The 18,546-nt window shown below is 39.8% G+C and overlaps 1 protein-coding gene across 1 annotated transcript; it reads right to left on the bottom strand.

The window, feature by feature from the left end:
- Nucleotides 1-456: 456 nt before the first annotated feature.
- Nucleotides 457-17,499, bottom strand: LOC109084979 (beta-citrylglutamate synthase B-like). The gene is made up of 5 exons (XM_042729839.1): nt 16,846-17,499; nt 11,613-11,843; nt 9,968-10,054; nt 4,048-4,251; nt 457-3,761 (listed from the first exon to the last, which is right to left on the bottom strand). The coding sequence occupies exons 1-5, from the start codon at nt 17,006-17,008 to the stop codon at nt 3,229-3,231; spliced, it is 1,218 nt and encodes a 405-aa protein (XP_042585773.1). The 5' UTR covers nt 17,009-17,499; the 3' UTR covers nt 457-3,228.
- Between the last annotated feature and the right edge of the window lie 1,047 nt (nt 17,500-18,546).

Below are 18,546 nucleotides of genomic sequence, written 5' to 3'. Positions count from 1 at the left end.
CAGATTAAGGGGCGGTAATATTATAATGAGATCCCTTTGGCACGTCACCAAGGCAGCGAAATCTGACGTACTCATTTTCTCAGATGCTTGCAGAACAAGGGATACCGAAACAAAGGTACTCGGTTAAGCTTTTTCACGTTTCCTTGGTTGGTAGATGCACCAGGGACCTGATTATAACACTTAAACCCTGGAAAAGTCAGATTTTCATGTCACCTTTAAAACCAAGCAGCTTTCTGTTGGTCAACGCAGTGAATTTGTGACCAACTCAACCATCTGGACAGGGAAATCTTTCACCAAACGAGTGGATTCTTATTAAAATGACTGGATTCAGCCTGCGAAAATTTGCAGAACAACAGTAAATGTGACCACACTTTTTTAATGATGCAGACTACAGCGAAAGATCAGGGAAAAAGGCCGGTCAACTGTGATGTGAGATAAATAGACAAGCTGACACAGTTTCACGTTCTGGACATTTTTAAAATGTCTTTATTGGTATTATTACGTAATAACACATAACATCAATGTTAGCGTTCTATCACTAATAATTTCTTGTTTTAAATTATACAACATTGCTTGGTTTTTGGCATTTAGGGTCCCACAAAAAAAAAAAAAAAAAAAAAAAAAAAAAAAAAAAAAAAAGAGGCAATGAAATGAACACATGGGGTCTCAAAACATTTCCCTTTTCCATACCAGAGAGCTAAGTGTTCATTAGAAGCAACTGTTGTTTTTCATTTTTAGTTAGGTGACGCTAATTAATTGCCAACTCAAGTCAGGGGGGTATAGTAGTACCTTAACAATCAGATTGAGCATTACTTCATATTGACAAGTGGCAGATCTGATGATGCTATTGTAGCTCTCAGTTCAGATGCGAGATTTGAACTGCTGTCATGGGAGTTTGAACTCTCCATTCTGAATTTGCATTTTATTAAGCGTTAAGATTTGGAGTTACACAGGTTTGATACGTAACATAAGGGCAGAAAAAGACTTCCTGTTTTGTCTTAGGAAGTGGAGGCAGAGGTTGTAAGAGTTTGACAACCATATGGTGCGTTAAGAGATTACAGAGACACTTGTTCTTGTGTGGAAAGAGGTGGAGGGTGTAAGCCTCTGGTTGCATGGAATGATGGAACACATCACACACAAGACAGCAAATCACAACACTTGAGAGGGGGCGGTGAGAAGAGTGTGTGTGTGCGCGTCTCAGGTGGTCAACGGCTGTTCAGTGAAACACACCAAAACCCTTCGTCACGCTTCAACCTTTCCCAAGCAAGATTATCGCATATAAACCAGCCTTTCCTTTTTCTCAAAAAAATAAAAATTAAATAAAATAAAAAAAATATATAAATTAGGAAAACAAAAGAACACTAAATATTATAAAACAAACAAGAAAAGTGCATGTAACCATCAGGTCTCACAGCATCTGTTTCTTAATATTTTATAACGCTTTGTCCTTTTGTTTATTGATACACATAGGCAGGACTGTCTAGCATGAATGTGTCGCGTGTTTCCAAGGAGAGGAATTTGATCAAGGCTGCTTCCCTGAGTTGACTCTAAATTTCAAATCTATATTGCATCTTAATGTAAACGACTTTTCATCTAAAGTCTGGACTCACATTTAATTGATCTAAACGACATCTAACATTGTAAACCATTCTGAGCTGGTATGGATTGCGAGCTTGGTCCACTTTAGGTTTGCTGTATGGAATCTTTAAGACTCAATGTGAATTTCATTACATGCAAATGTCCTGAAATTAAGAAATTGTGGAATTTGAGACATCCAGATAGAAAAAGGGACATGAATAGAGTTGCTTAAGTTTAAATAGAAGAACTAGACTTATGAGTGGTGTGGTGTACAGATATAACTCTGAGTACAACAAATACATGTCAATTTAGCGCAAATCAATACAATTCCTGGTTTTCTTTCAGGTTATCATTGGCTTTTAGACCACTGGGCTGAATTAAGAGCAGTTGTAGCACCCATTTGAGTTGACACTTCAGTTTTATTGTTGCAGTACAAACAAATCGTTGAAGACAAATAGCTTATTCATCGTCAGCGCTTAGTGTTGGCAAATCGTTCAGCCCTTGTGGTAAAAACATTAGTATTTAAAAGTCTATTTGCTCTATTTCTATGCAACTCACTGTTCAGACTCTAATATGTAGGAAATTGCTTTTGGGGTGGCAGACATGCAGATCGGCATGTGGTCATTAGTAGACGTACGTAGTAGACACTGGGAAAAGAAGCTCAGCAAGTTTTTCCGTTTACAATATCTTCCATACTATTGATCCGTAAACAATCCTTTAACCAGTTTAAAATGGTGGACTTCTAAAATGGGCGCTTCATTCATAGAATTACCAGACAGAAGATGCCTGTGAGAATAATGTTCCTATGGGCCAAATCCTCACTTACATATTAAGGAAGTTAATTCAAAATGGGTCCCACATCAGTCATTCAATTTTACCGACACCAGCAAAGCAAATGAAACCTTTACGCTTGTCTGATCAGCAGTAATTCATTTACTACAGCCAGCCACTGCAACAGACTAAAATAACTCATTCATTCTTTTTAAAAGAGTTGGGATGGATGAGAATATTCACAGCTTTCCAGTTTTTGTTCTTGCTGTCCCTCTATGTGTCTGTCTGTGTGGGCTTTTTGAGGGCAGGGAGGTATGTGCCTTTGTATCCTGGTGGGCAGTTGAAATTTGGGTCCATTCGGTTTCCTCTTTCTCGCACCACACATGCAATGCATTATACTTTCAGCCAGGCTTTACCACAAGGTCTGTAACAGACAAAATTCATTCGTTCTCTCTCTATAATACAGACTTTAGTAGGTCCTCAAGTGTATGTCAGTATGTGTGTACCCTAACCCACAGTATGTATATCAGAATCCAGTTGACGGTAGCTGAAAGGTTACATTTGGGAATCATGTCCCGGTAAAACCACTCTACAGTGCATGCACCCTCAAATTACAGTGACAATTGCATATTCAGCTGCTGCACTACAGCCAGACTGGAGTGTACACTGTCTAGTGCACTTCCAACTGCACTGTAGGCTTGTATAATTCTATAGTCTGTCAATGGAGAAGAAACATCAGGGGAGCAGCCTCAGATGGGGGTTTACAGGGAGGGTTAGTATGATTACACGTGTGCATCTGAATGTATAATGTCCACTTCAGTATGTGTCGCTCTTTGATGTTTGTGTATATCTGTGTGTGTTTGCGGCTGTAATTCCAGCTCACTCAGTCAACAGTTTTATCTCACTCGCGAGAAGGGAGTTGATATTGTAGGCGGGATCTGCGGTGACTGGAGCGGAGCCTGTTTCGGTTAGATCCACCTCACTCTCGCTGGAGGTGGAGCTTGTGCTCATGGCAGAGCCGCCATCAGGGATACCACAGGAAGTGCCGGGCGGGCAGATCTCATTGGGAATACACACCTCTGTGGGGATTATCACCTCGGTCGGGATACAGACCTCAGGCTCGCTGCTGGTTTCGCTGGTGCTGGAGACCACGGACAGCAGAGACATCTTCCTGCTGAGGCGGCTTGGCAGGAGGGAGAGGGCGTAGTCGGCCACGATGCCCGCCACATCCATCCCGCAAGCCTGGTCAAATGCGATGAAGCCCACGTTGGCATTCGCCTCGCACACCACAAAGGAACCATTGTTTAGCTGCAGCAGGTCGATTCCGCAGACGTCCATCCCCAAAATATTGCACACCTGCACTGCCAGCTGCTTCCCTTGCTCACTGAGGGGGCACATCATTCCCACCCCACCTAGAAAAGAAAAAGAAAACATTAAAGTCATACATATAAAATAAATAAATAAAAAACTTAAACCTGAACTTAAAAGTATAATATAAAAAAGCTATTTTCAATTAAAAAAAAAATATACAAACAGTATATAAACAGTACTAAAATAACTACTAAACTACTAAAATAACTAATAACTACTGAGACACTTAAAAATAAAACAGGCCACAAAAATCCTACATCTTATACATAATGAAATTTTACATCACAAGTCAAATATTTTAGGTGAGGCGAGTGTGCAAATGCGTACCAAGTGAGCAGTTGCTCTGCATGCGTCCGTCGGTAGAGCAGCGCAGCATAGATCCGATCACTCTCCCTCCGACTAGAACCACTCGCACATCCCGTCCATGGCTCTCCTTCACATACTCCTGAAACAGGTACGGGGCGTCATGGCGAATCAGATGACACAGGTCTGAGAGGTGCTGCTTATCCCGGGCCAGGAACACAGCTTTACCTGTACAGATCAAAAATGTGGAACACCATTAAAGACCAACTCTGGCCAAGTGCAAATTTATCAGTAGCGAGGTTTTACCAGGGGAAAAAAGTGCCACGACTTGCTCTACAATTCTCAGAATTAATTTTAGGAACAAAATGTATCTTCTGCTACTTCAGGAAGTTATGCAATATGTCAGTTATGCAAAAAGTGTCATTGCCAAAGGCTCAATTGATCATTAATTTCTCTGCATAGCAACCAAATAGAACAGGAGCAACCTGTAACGGTCCAGGGTTAAATTCATGAAGCTTCAGGTGATGACAATCGCATGAATTAGTGTCAAATTCATCCCTTTCACATAGGAAATACACAGCCAAGTGTAGTAGCATGTATTTGGACACATGCAGAATGTCTTACTTGTTTGCAGTGAACGAAAGGAGAAAGGGAAGGTGGGGAGGAGAAGAGAATTATTTAATTGCCATCTAACAGATCCAACGAGATGCGCAAGACACTAATTGCTGGGAGAGGCCTCCTAGAGCAACCAGGGGATAAGTGTCTCGCTCAAGGCTACAAAGGTGATACAGCAGAGCTGTGAATTCTCCAGATGTTTAACCATCCAGCTGCCGCCACCCCACCCAATTCCCCATGGGTCAGAGGAAACCTTTTAAAACATGTCACAGCCTGACAAAGATCAACATTGTGTGCGATGTTTTATTTTCATCTGTAGTTCATCGACCCGATACCCTTTTTAACGAAGGTTTGACTGAAAAGTGCGTGCACAAATCCTGCTTTACATAACCGGTGTTCTCATACCTTTAACCAATAATTTCCATGACTTTCCCAGATACTGATTAAAAAAAGAGAGAGGGAGGAAAAACAATAGATGTTTTTAAGAATTAAGAAACAAGAAAAAAACCTTCACTAGGTGAAATTGTTCATTACTATTAATAGAATTGAATATGAATGGTAAATATCCCTTTGTAAATGAACAAATATACCATTTTAGTTTTCTATTAATAAATTTGTATCAATAAAATGGCAAATTAATATTTCATTGTAAATTAACAGAACAATATGTTCCATTGTAATTGTATTATTTAACAACAATTTTCACAAGTTTTCAATGTCTGACGAAACCTGCAACATGACGCAATACACCATTTCACAACTCCACAAATTGACACATGCATGAACCTGCAGAATGCTGAACCTGCGTGCACAGGTTGGTTGGGCTGATCTGGGAGAATTTTTCAGCAGAAAAATTAAATTACTAATACAGTATATTACATCATTAAGGTGATGATATTGTTTAATAATTTTCTTCAGGTGTGGCCACTGGTCTTGGCATCAAAGCAAGTTCTAGTCTGACCGTGAGAGTTCATTCAAAGCCGTTTGTGTGATTCTGCAAAATTGCAGCAACTTCCATTAAAACAAAAGCAGTTGAAAAGAAAATTCAGCACACACACTTCAAATGTGCTTGAAAAAAAAAATGCATGACAAAGACGCCTTATGTGCACTGCAAGAGAGAAAGAAAGACTACATTTGTTTTTAAGGTAAAAGAGATGTTTCTAATTAGGGATTGAAGGACTTCTTATTTTTAAATTTTTTTTAAGTTTCTGATGAAAGTCGAGTCGACTAGTCGCTGATGACGTCATTAATGAACAAATAAGCCTGAACCTGTAGCTGAGACTCAAACACCTTGTCCACAGCTATTGCATATGTCATAGTGCTGCCCACATGGCTTCTGCTCTTATAACAGCTCATTTTTATCAGTTCTTTTGTCTTTGGGTCATTCTATTTCTCACAGATTTCTGCTAGTTCTTAATCAGAATGATTCTGTGTCCTAGCGATCTGTGCACGATGTACGAGCTACTGTCTATAGCCTATGTGAGTGCTTTACAGTGCAGTAGCACATTAGATTAGAACGATGGTTAACTTCCATGTACAATAAGCGGTTCAAAAAAACTTGCATTCTCCCGTTCAATTTTGAGCACCCAGTAATATAATTACACGTCTTGTGGAGTGCTTTAGGAGTATGCATTTATTTGTCATTTTAAAGTGCCCCTATTATGCCATTTTTACGGTTCCTCATTGTTTTGGGAGTCTCCTACAATAGGATTACATGCATGCAAGGTCTAAAAATGCTTTCATTTTCTCAAAATATGCATTTAATATCACCTCATTTTCCAACGATTCTCAAACTATTCATTCAAAGCAGTTCTAAGATTCAGTCTCTCTAAAACCCTCCTTTCCGTGAGCCTGCTCTGCTCTGATTGGTCGGATGGCCCAGTATGTTGTGATTGGTCTACCACATAAAGCAATAGTTCCGTATTTTGAATGCGCGATAGAAAATATAAACATCTATTATTTATCATACTTGTGATTCATTGGAGCCAGCTGGTCCAAATCCATCTTTTAAGAGCAAACATTTAGTGAATCCCACGTTGAACTCCGAGATTTTTTTTTTTTTTTTTTTTTTAACTCCCCAAGTTTAGAGAAGCAGTCGTCAGTAAAATGACGTGTTTGTGGGCGGGGTTAGGTTGTTCGCTGCCGGCCAATGTAGAACATAGGCAGGAGTTATGCAAATGTGTTACCCCGTGAAGTGTAGCCATCATGGAAGTGGGATTCGAATTACTAACGACTCGTTTAGGCTTTAGAGAGTCGATCAGGGTTCCCACTCTTTCATGAACACCAGATTCAAGGGCTTTCAAGGACTGTTTAAAGCACCATTTATTTTATATCAAGCACCTATCAAATTCACAACCCAGCATATGTAGCATCATGAAAGACCTCTTGCAGTACTTAATGTTTCACTTACACTTAAAATGTACAATTATAATTTCTGAGTAATGAGGTTTTGAATGTGTAGGTTTCATAAATTTAGAACATTTTGAGCAGTCGTGTTCAAAGAAACTTTTAATTTCTCAAATATTGATAAAAATATATATTTTTGCATCAAACTGGTTTTTGCTGTAATTCTTGTAAAAGATTTACATTTGAAAGAATTTCTAAATTTTTTAATTAAATGCACAATGTAAGATTTTTTTTTATTAAAATATCTTAAACCACTAGAACAGAGTTATATATTTTGCTGACTTGTGTACTTACATTATCCCAAATGTTTCGACGAATGTTTAAAGCCAGCGAAATAAGCAATGTTAACTAGTGACAAGGACCGTGTCCATAGTGTCATTGTGTCGCCTGCCAATGACGTCATAACACCTCGATTTCCGTTTTCGTTTTTGTAGAAAACATGGAAACACCAAAGACGCTTTAATATGTTGCGCGTTTTATTAGATAGGTGATGACCACACAGAGTAGCATTATAACAGAACTTTAAAATGTATCTAGTATGATAAAACAGCACTGCTTTATTTCCCCCACATATGCACGACAGGAAGGAGCGGAAGCAGTCGACTGTGGCATAATAAAAGCTCTGCTGCTTTCGAGGCACGCGTCACACTCGTTTAGCAGCCTCGTTCAACAGCTTTCAGCCTCACCTTGCTTCCTTCTACTTAGTTAATAAATCATAAGCTCATCCATGAACATGATTTCTGCCCGAGTCCCGTTGGATTGCATTGGCTGTGGGGATGAAGACCACAACTCCCATGATTCTACACTCCGTCACGGCATCATCAAACTATGCCTTTGTTCGTTTTGAATACGTGCCCTCTAGCGGTGAAAAATTACATATTGTGCCTTTAAAAATAAGGAGCACAGTCAAAATTTTCAGGAGCACATTCTAATCAATAATCAAAAATTCTGATCAAATATTAGCCTTCCCATTACAAGATGATATTTGACTCCTTAAAGTGATTTACAGGGAATTTTGTTTTTACCTTTGTAATGGCATTTTTCTAACTTAAGTACTAGTATCTAATGAATGAGTACTAGTTTCTAATAAATAAGCACTAGTATTAATGATTAAGTACTAGTACCTAATAAATAAGTACTAGTATCTAACAGATAAGTACTAGTATATAATAAGTACTAGGGCTGTCCTCAACAAAGGGTTTTTCTGGTCAACTAGTTGTCGTTCATTTTAAACATTGGTTGGTAATCGCACGTTTATTAATAAACAATATAAATAATTATAATGAGCCTTTAATTGCATACATAGCCTAATAAGCGCCCATGCGCACTCATAAAACTTGTTACAGTGCACCGGCAGAAGTAATGATTATGAATGTGTCAGGGAAAAACAGTAAGGAGACTGCATTAACATTTTAATAATTTGATAAAGTAGAGCTTTCTTTGTTTTCAGTTTAAGAGATGAAGTCGGTGACACTGACTCATCTTCGCAGTAGTGATGCACCTGTATGCAAGTTTCATACCAATTGCATAATCTGAGAATATTTGTTTTCCATTTAAATTGGTTCATTTGAAAGTAGACATTTCATTCTCTTTAAATATATATTTTTATGTCTTTAAAGGGATACTCCATCCCAAAATGAAAATTGTCATTAATCACTTACCACCATGTTGGTCTCCTCTCTGTCTCTCAGTATCACCGTATGCTGTGTATGCTCGTGTGTCATCCGCGCCACAAGGATGCATTGTTTTATTTTAAATCAAAGCTAAATACATGTAGAAACAGCGCACCCTTGTGGCACGGATGACACAAAAGAGCATACAGTGATATGGACAGACACAGAGGAGAACGTTGACAAAGGAATTATTGAATAAAGTCATTATTTTTGTTTTCTTCGCTTACAAAAGTTGTTCCTGTCAATTCATATAACCCAGATTGCACGTCTGTTGGCAGATGGAGTATTCTGACGACGACTTTCATACCTTATATGGACCTTGACACTGCTATTTATTTGGCAGTCTATGGGACAGTCTCAAGCATTCAGGTTTTCATCCAAAATATCTTAAATTGTGTTCCAAAGACGAACAGAGCTTTTACGGGTTTGGAACAACATGTGGGTAAGTGATTAATGACAAAATTTTCATTTTGGGGTGGAGTATCCCTTTAGGGTAAAGATATAGATTTTGTTTGTTTGGAGATATAGGGGGGTGAGTGTTTATTCTGTTTGCTTTTATTATTTCACAAAAGCGCGATTCGCTTTTATTGTGAGCACACACACAAAAAAGTAGAGTCTTTACAGATTCGAAAGATGTATTTCTCTTATCTGTATGACCAAAAATGACCAGTATTTTAAGAGCAAATGACCGCACCGGCGCCTCCATCTATCCTGCAGTAATCTACTGTTCAGCTTCCACACTCAGCACAGACACTTGAATAGCACACATTTCAGTTAACATTACATTGAGTGGACATGTAAAGTTGCTAATACTTACATATTTCAGATGATAAGCCATGCTGCTGTTCTGTTGTAAGTAATCTTAAAGATTCCTAACTGCATCTACTTTCGGAAGGCCGAATAAAGTGATTTTGCTTTCGCCTAGAAACACACAGCATCTCCCTAAAATGGCAGCTTCAACACTAACTTTGTATGGCGGCTCGAACACTTCCGGTGGCTTCACCACCTGTCGGCAGTTTAGAACGCAATAAGCGATCCAGTCATTATATATAGATCAGTGGTGCAACCCCTATTTCTAAGCTGCCTGATTTCTTTATTCAGAGAGATCCTGCGTGCTGTATTAACTTTGAGAAGTTCTCAGGGCTCCTGAAGGTTTGTCAGCACCCAGATCTGAAGTCTAATGTGGCCTGTTTCTTACAGTCCCCAAAGGACCCATTCTACACACAGCTGTTCTAGAATCAGTGATTTACCTCGGTGTCCACGAGCGTTCTTCACCACCACAGGGTAACCCAGCGGCTCGGCTTCATCGATCATCTTGCGGAAGTTATCATGTCCTCCTGGAGACACACACACACACACACACAGATGTTGGTTAGTGAATACGTAATGAATGTAATTAAAAGTGAGATTTAATTTGAGTGAGAGATTCCTGAGCAAGATGCAAAACAGCTCTAATGAAACAAGCAACACTGAGACATTCAATATCCACATGAGAAGGACTGCAAGACTGACAGATTTTTTGCCACGCACAATGTTTCCTGGACAGCATTCTGTCCAACTACGTGGCCAGTTTTTCAAGGTTAATGTCCTGAAGATGTTTAAGGAGAAACATGACGGCCACATGTCTGTAACATTGTAACACTTTATAAAAACTTTATCTAGCTTTATACTTTAAAATTAATTTTAATTGCCCCTTTTAAGAATACAGCAAATTTGATATCTCTGTACAGTAAATAGTAACAATTTTCAATAATCGACAAATGACAGTTCATAGCTAGAGTTCAGTAGGTCTGTTATTTATGTTCAATGTTATTTAATTTTTCAAGTCTATGAAAGACTAAAGATGTTTAAAGGGGAAAAAATACATAGGTTTAATGGTTTTCTACCTTGTATTTATATTCAAAATGCTAGACAACATTAAATTAACTGGTTAGTATTTGGTAAATAACAAACTATTTTCATTTAACACAACAAGTCCAAGATTAAATAAACAGAAGCGTACGGAAAGAGTATAAGGAGAAAAGAGAGAGAATGTTAAGGAGTGGGTGGAAATATAATTTAAGCTCAAACCCAAACCGCATAAGTATAACTGCTGGATGTTTCTGTACCCTCTCTACATGCTGAAATATAAATATTCTTCATGCTTTTGAAGAGAAGATTCTATGGAATGCAGAATGTGTTTGGCCGGTTTGAGCTGAGCAGATGAACTAATGTTCAAAGGGAGGGGGCGAAAGAGAAAATGCAGGGTATGTCAGACCCGCTCTGCCAGGAACACGTCACTACAGCAGCTGTAACTGATGTTATACACCACCTCCCCTTTTTCATTTTGGTTTTCTTCAGCTAGTCATGAGGGCTTCCCCTTTCATTCTTTAAACAGGAGACTGTCACATAAACAGACGTTGTCTGTATGAATGAATGACAAATACAGGAGTTGTTTGGGGTTGGTATGATTTTTGAAAACATTTTGGAAAAGAAAAAAAAAAAAATCTCATGCTCACCATAGGCTGCATTTTTGATGAAAATACAAAAACATTGTGAAATATCACTACAATTTAAAACGGTTTTCCATTTTAAATAATAAAAATGCTATTCAAAAATAAATGCTAAATAATGCTATTTAATGTTTTTCCTGAGACATTTAATCAAATTAATGCATCCTTGAGGAATAAAAGTATAGGTTTCTTTTAAAAATAATTACTGCCCCTTACTTCTCAACAGTAGTGCATTTTAAAACAATGTTTTTTTTTTGTTTTGTCATCCATATTGGCAAGAATACCAGTGCATCTTTGTGTAAAACAAGAAAACCATTTCTATTTTTTCCTTTTTTTCCCCCCCCTTTTTTCTTTATTACAGATTGGGGATTGACGCGTTTCAGACATCAAGATGATCTCTCACCGTAGGAGTACGTGTCTGGCAAAGGTACTCCATGCCCAGCGAGCTCTTGGAAGGTCCAGAACTTGTTGACACAGTTGAGGATGGCCTGAGGCCGGTTGACCAGACGACAGCCCATCTTCTCCAGGTGACGCAGAACGGTGATGTCACTGTCCGACTGGACCCATGGGGTCGGTACACGCACCACGGCAACTTGCGGGTATGAGGTAACGATTTCCTGCCCAACCCGCAGACCTGAAAGAGAGGGAAAGAAAGGGAAGATAAATCACAATGCTGCAGTACAGTCAGTGCAGTCTGTGTTTTGGCTGGCACAGTATTGTGTGAAGGGATTAAACTCATGTATCTGGGCAACCAATGAGAGCCAGACTTTCATTTGGATGCGTTACTGTTGCCCCTCTCTCACACACACACACACACACACACACAAACACTCAGTATGACAGATGAGCTAGCCCTGCTTTACCAAACAAGACATAAGACAGCACCTCTGCAATACTAAATAGCTGATCTCCTTCTGAGAGCCGTTACACAACACTGCAGAAGGTCGCTTGCTTGCTTTGCCTCGCTACTGCAACGTTCATGCTGACCCACTAACCCAGTTTGTACTGCTTTCTGCTTTTAATTAAGATGCCAGTTAGGTTTTATGCTCACTTAACACCAGCCTTCACTTGGTAAAATCTAAAATCAGTTTTAAAACCAGCACTCATTGGATTTAACCCCACAAGAGCAATCAAACATTCATAAAAATGACAAAAGTTATTTTGTTGTTTGCACAGAACCCACTAAACAGCAGGTGACGACAAGAAAGGATTTCAGAGATTACATAAAGGCAAGCACTTGTTTGAGCATTTAGGAGATAACAGGATATGTAAAACAGAGGATATAAAAGGAGCCATGAGAGAACAAGGGAGACAAAACATGAATGAGTCACAGAATTTCTAATTTCTCCAGCTTCTCCGCCATTTTAGGATGGAGCAACACACACAAACCACAACTCCGCATCTTCACTAGCAACTGCTACATCAGCACTCCCTCTTCCTCTCATGGATCACAGCAGATGGGACTTGAGTGCATGCAGTTAAAGAGTAAGACGGGACTATACAGGCATAAAGAGACCGGATATTATTGATTCCCAAGAAGAAATTCAAGCATATAACATTATTTACTGTATACTGACTGAATAAACAGGCATCTGAATTTTCTATATCTTTTAGCTCTGCTCTAAAACCTAGAGTTCCCTACAAAGGCAGTATCCTAGACATCATAGAACCTTATTAGTTACTCTGCACGCTACAGAAATAGCACTCACATATTGGAAACTTGCAATGAATCATGATTGATTTTAATAGAATTTGACTTTAGCATACTGCTAACCTAGAAAGGTAATGCTGTAAAAAGAATAATACAAAGAACACACAAATATAGGGTGCACCAATTAATTTCTAATTAAATTATGAAATACAGAAATATTTACACAATTATTGAGTGAAATGTTTTACAATTTAAAATATTTACTTATTTTAATATATTATAAAATATTCTTGTGATGCAAAGCTGAATTTTCAGCAGGAGTTACTTCAGTGTCACATGATCTTTCAGAAATTATTCTAATAGGCTGATTCGGTGCTCAAGAAACATTTCTTACTAATGTTGAATACAGTTGTGTTGCTTTTTATAAACCATGGTATGTTTTTTCAGGGTTCTTTTATGAACAAAGTTAAAAACAACAGCATTTAAAAACAAAAAACCTTTGTAATGTAAAAGTTGCTTTAGATCAACTTGCACATCTTTAGTTAAAACTTATGAATGGTAGCGTATAATTGATATTTCTCTTAGCATGTCCAGATTGGATGGTGTCAGTGGCTCACTAGGTTTTAAACAGCATAAAATACATACACTGATTAACATGGCAGCACAATTATTTTTTAATTGGTTTCAGTCATGCTAATTTATTGACTCAACCTCAACTTTAAACAGCTGTATATTATATATATAGGCCAACTGTAACCAAAAAGGTACACAGATAAGGCGTTCATACCAGTCTGACTAATTTCCGGAGGAAATGACAATCATATGCTCACTGCAACAACAAGGAAATCAGCCCTCAAGCACTTGTAAGTGTACACATTTTTATTTGTTTATCTTACATGTATGTGTTAATACAAGAGAATCAATTTTTTTCCTGCCTGAGGCTCAATAGGTAACAAATCCACAGACTCAGAATTCATGGCACACATGCCCTCTACCTCCTTCACTTCCCCTTCTGTCAGTTCTGCAGCAGCTGTCTCACTGTTGGCTAAGAAACACGACTGACTCTCACACTCACACCAAATCCAGAGCAAGTGAGAATTTCAGGTAACCTACTGTGTTGAGCACAGTATAGACACAGGTTTAACCTACTTCAGAGGTGTGCTTTGAGGGTGAAGTGAGCTGGTATTAGATACAGGTAGATAAACAGACAAAACGAACACAAGACAAGTAACCCCATTTAACAGACACCACAGCTAAACACACAGGGTCTGGACAATACCGAACAATTACTCAATATAAACCTCTGTTTAGAAATGCAGAGTTGGTACAATTTAATGCTTTTGAACGACACCACATACTCACCAAGACTGCTTTTGTTTGCTAAAAATAGAGTACATCATTTGAAATAGTACAATTTTAAGGAACTGTTAGCTATTTAAATCTATTTTAAAATTCAATTTATTTCTGTGATGGCAAAGCTGAATTAAGTCTTCAGTGTCACATGATCCTTCAGAAATCATTCAAATATGCTTATTTGGTGCTCAAACATTTCTTATTATAATCAGTGTTAAAAATAGCTGTGCTGCTTAATATGTTATGGAAAGAGTGATACTTTTAAGATTCTAATGAATAGAAAGTTCAAAAGGTATGGCATTTTCTGAAAAAAAAATTACCGTATTTAAAGCCATCCTGCAGAATTACACATTTTCAACAACAATCATCACAAAAACAACAACAGATAAACAACAGATAAACTGCATGCTTGCTGTTTGTGCATGTGTGAAACTTTAAATTGGTGTTAGATTTTGCATCTCTTAGAGGAATGGACACTTGACATACAAAAAGTAACACGCATTCACTTCGCTCACACCACCAATGAAGTGAGAAAAAGAAAAAAAAAAACAATCACAGTCACAAGTCTTGAACCCCAATTACCCATTGATTGCCGCATGTGGTGCAACACACAGCAGGTGATAAGATAACCATACACACTCTTACAGCACCTGTCAACAGGTTCACTAATAGATCTGCACCATCTTTCAACTAAATGAGACATGTTCAGGAATTCTGATTTAAGACGCTGGTCTTTAACTGCGGTGTTTTTACTGACACAAGAGATCATGATCAAGTGTTGACCTACTCCACACCTTGTGTCTCACGTTGATGATGTAACTCAGCAGAATGTCTGGATCTTGGGGGGGGGTTAAATCCCAAAGCTGATCAACTGTCAACCACCTCTTAATCGGACCAAGACAGGATCCAAGCCAGCAGATTAAACAAACACACAGACACAGTTGTGCTGCTTTCATGCTCACCAGACAGCCATCTACCTTTGCATTAAAGTAGGTCAGTATGCTCTCAGTTCCTCTCTCCTTCAATTATCTTGTCTGTTCGGGTCTTCCTGTTAGACTGGCTGTCCTTCATGTTGTGAAGATAAACCACTACACTTAAAGTAGCTGATTAAAAGAATCGCTGCATTGGTGCATAGCCACTCCCTTTACCTCAGGTCCATGCAAAATGCACTGTCCCAGTCCCCATCTGCTGCCCCTAAAAGAAGCGCTGTCACCTCAAAGCAAAACAGCCCCACCCACAATGGCAACACTGGTTTCAATGACTCAGATCATTGTCTTATGAAACACTTTGCAGCTCACTGTTAGCTGGTTATTAAAGGGACAGCGGAGATGAAAATCAAAACATCACTGTCATTTACTCAACCCTCATATTGTTCCAAACTTCTATGTCTTGCTTCCAAGAAGACGTTAAACAGAATGACCGACTCGGTCACCATTCACTTGCTTTGCATGGAAAGAAAGATGCAATTAAAGTGAATGGTGACTCAGGCTGCCAGCCTCTAACATTCTGCCTAACAGCTCCTTTGGTAGGCCACTGAGGAAAATCAGCTTGGAACAACATGGGTGATTAAATGAAAAATGTTTTGTGAACTGTCCATTTAATTTAAACTGCATGACCACCACTTAGGTTGTATTCATATTCTAATGTTAGTGGGTTCTGCATGCTCCAAATTCACACACTTGGTGTTAAAGTGACCTGAAATCATCTTTGGTACAGAAACCATTGTTGTCTAAGATGTTCAAGTGGTTAAGTATATAAGTGGCTATAAAACTAGACTGGTAAAACAAGACAGATTAATCCATGATTAAGAGGATTCGATATAGGTGTGCATCATTAAGCATCCTGTATACCTCAAGTTCATTAGACAATATCTGTATCTTCAGTATGGCTACCAAACCGTGATGCTATTACATCAATTATCGTCTAAACGACGGTACACAAATCCTTCGATTGATTAAACGTTTTTAAAATCGTATTTCAACTATGATTTCAACCGAGGTTTGCACGTGACGAATCGATTATTTCGATTCAAGCCATTTGTAACGTTATGTGGAACCTCGAGCGAATGCGTCATAACATCTCAGTTTACTGGACCAAAGCTTGCGCATTTAATATAAACACCCCAAAAAGATCAAAGAAAAAATATTAAATGATCAATCAAGGGTGTAGCACCTTAATATAACGGGTCTTTGTGAATGTCGCGCCATCTGCGCTCAAGGCTTTATGTGTTGATAATGAACGCGATCGCGCCGCACACTCGCGCACATATGGTGCAAGAATAAAGGCTGATACGAACACATTCACGTCAGTATTTAAATACAAAATATTCCATATAAGATTACAACAATTTCTCAACGATTTTAAACGTCCTCGACATCCATCGACTAGGCTGTGGTGGCTGATTGGTTAAAAGTGGGTTAGGCGGTCACACACACGCACATCTAACGTAACGTTACACAAAACACACTCACACGGTGAGGTACGTTAACGTTACATCCACTCAACGCGAGCGCGCTAACCATCCACAGTGACCAGTTATTTAGCCAACTCAACAGTTTAAACACAAAAACAATTTCCGTGCTCGTACAGAAGGATTGTGTATGTACGTTACATGTGTGTGTGCGGTTTTTACCGAGCTGTCCATCCGTGATGGTCAGGACGATCTCATCCATGAGAAGATAGCGGAACTCAACATCTTCCTCGGCGCAGCGCTCCTTCAGAGCTCGCAGGATCTGGACCTGCGGGTACTCCTGGCTGATCCGCCGGTCTGTGATAAACCACACCCGGGAGCACATGTTTTGGAGCTCGGAGTGCGGAACTTCGTTAGCTTGCAAAAGGTACACGAAGCTGAAGCCACACAAAGAGCCGCTGCACGGTTTTTTTTTATCCCAGGTAATCCAGTCTAACCAGGTCGGAAATCACGCAGCAACAGACCTAAAATCGATTTTTAACGAACACGCGGTGAGAAGCTGCGGGTTTGCCTCCCAAATAACTGAAATATGATAACGCGCTCCCCCACTGAGGGGCAACAGTAACTGCTCCCCCCCCAACACGGTCTAACAAAAGCCTCGCTGCGGAACTCGGGTCCTATCACTCCCTACGATTCAGACTTCAACTATAAAAGCGAAAAAATCGCGACAAAATGGAGAGAGGGCGGATGAGAGGCTAGATGTTGTGACAAGTGATGCCCTGCTGATCTCCGGCGATCACGCTGCTCTCAGCCCTACGCCTCGGCTTTTCCAGCACGCGCTTTGCGTTTACATCTCTTTCCCTCGCGCTCATGCACAGCCCGCACCAGCCAATGAGCAAGAAGGGCTCGCACTCAGCTTGACCAATCGCAGGACAGAGTCCTCACCGCCAACCAATAAGAAGCGATTACAAGAGGAGGCTCGAGATGGCCGCAGGAGCCAATGAGATGTTAGGTGAGCGAGGCAGAGGGGAGGGGCGACGTGTGCGCGGGTACGCGCGCGCTCGATCGCTGCTAAGGTTTTTTGTGTTAGTGTGAGCGCGTGGCAGGGGAAGGGAGGGAGTCTCCAAGAGCGCGCGCTGCACCCGAACCGGTTCAGACCGGGTGCGGGGAGGTTTGGTTTGGTTTAGTTTGGATACCAACGCCTCTCGCTCATGCTACGTGTTGAAACGGTCAAAAAAAAGAAAAAAAGAAGTACGGTTGAGAGAAGAATCCCCCATCCGGAGGAGGTGGGGAGCGAGCGCGTCTGCAAGCGCATCCTCTTTTGTGTAACTAGCCCAACCAGCGCTTTCTTTCTGTCGTGGCAACCACATAACAACAAAACACTGAAGATTCTTTTTTTGGAAAGGCAGATGTCGGATATGGATAGCTTGTCAGTCGTCAGTCTGGAAATTTGAGTCAATATACCACTATACCCAAGAGCAATGTTCATTGCTTTGTTTAGTTTCTTTTGTGGTTTTAATGCCAAATACATCGGCTCTTTAAATGATGCGTCAGGGATGCGGAACCTTCACTTTCCTCACGCGAAATCATACCACGACAAATGACCCACTTCGGCTTTGTTTACACCCAGAGAGGGAGGAGCGAGCGGAGGCTGAAAGAACAGGCTTTATTGATGCAGACATTACTGAACCTGCGAGTAGATAAAGGGTTTTCAAAAACAGCCCTCTCAAATGAGTCTGTGCTCAATTCGTTGTGAAATATGTTCTGTAACGTCCACAGAAATAACACGATGCAGTAAATCCTCATTTCGGCCTAAAGGACTGTTGGTCCCGCCCTCATCTCGACCTAACACGTCCATCAACCCCCAGCGCCAAATTTCTTAACCAATCAGCTTTCAATAAATGTCTTCAGGGAGGAACATTT

Source organism: Cyprinus carpio, chromosome B8 (genome assembly GCF_018340385.1).
Source record: "Cyprinus carpio isolate SPL01 chromosome B8, ASM1834038v1, whole genome shotgun sequence".
In the NCBI taxonomy this organism is placed as follows: Eukaryota; Metazoa; Chordata; class Actinopteri; order Cypriniformes; family Cyprinidae; genus Cyprinus; species Cyprinus carpio.
This window is presented reverse-complemented; position numbering and strand designations above follow the sequence as displayed.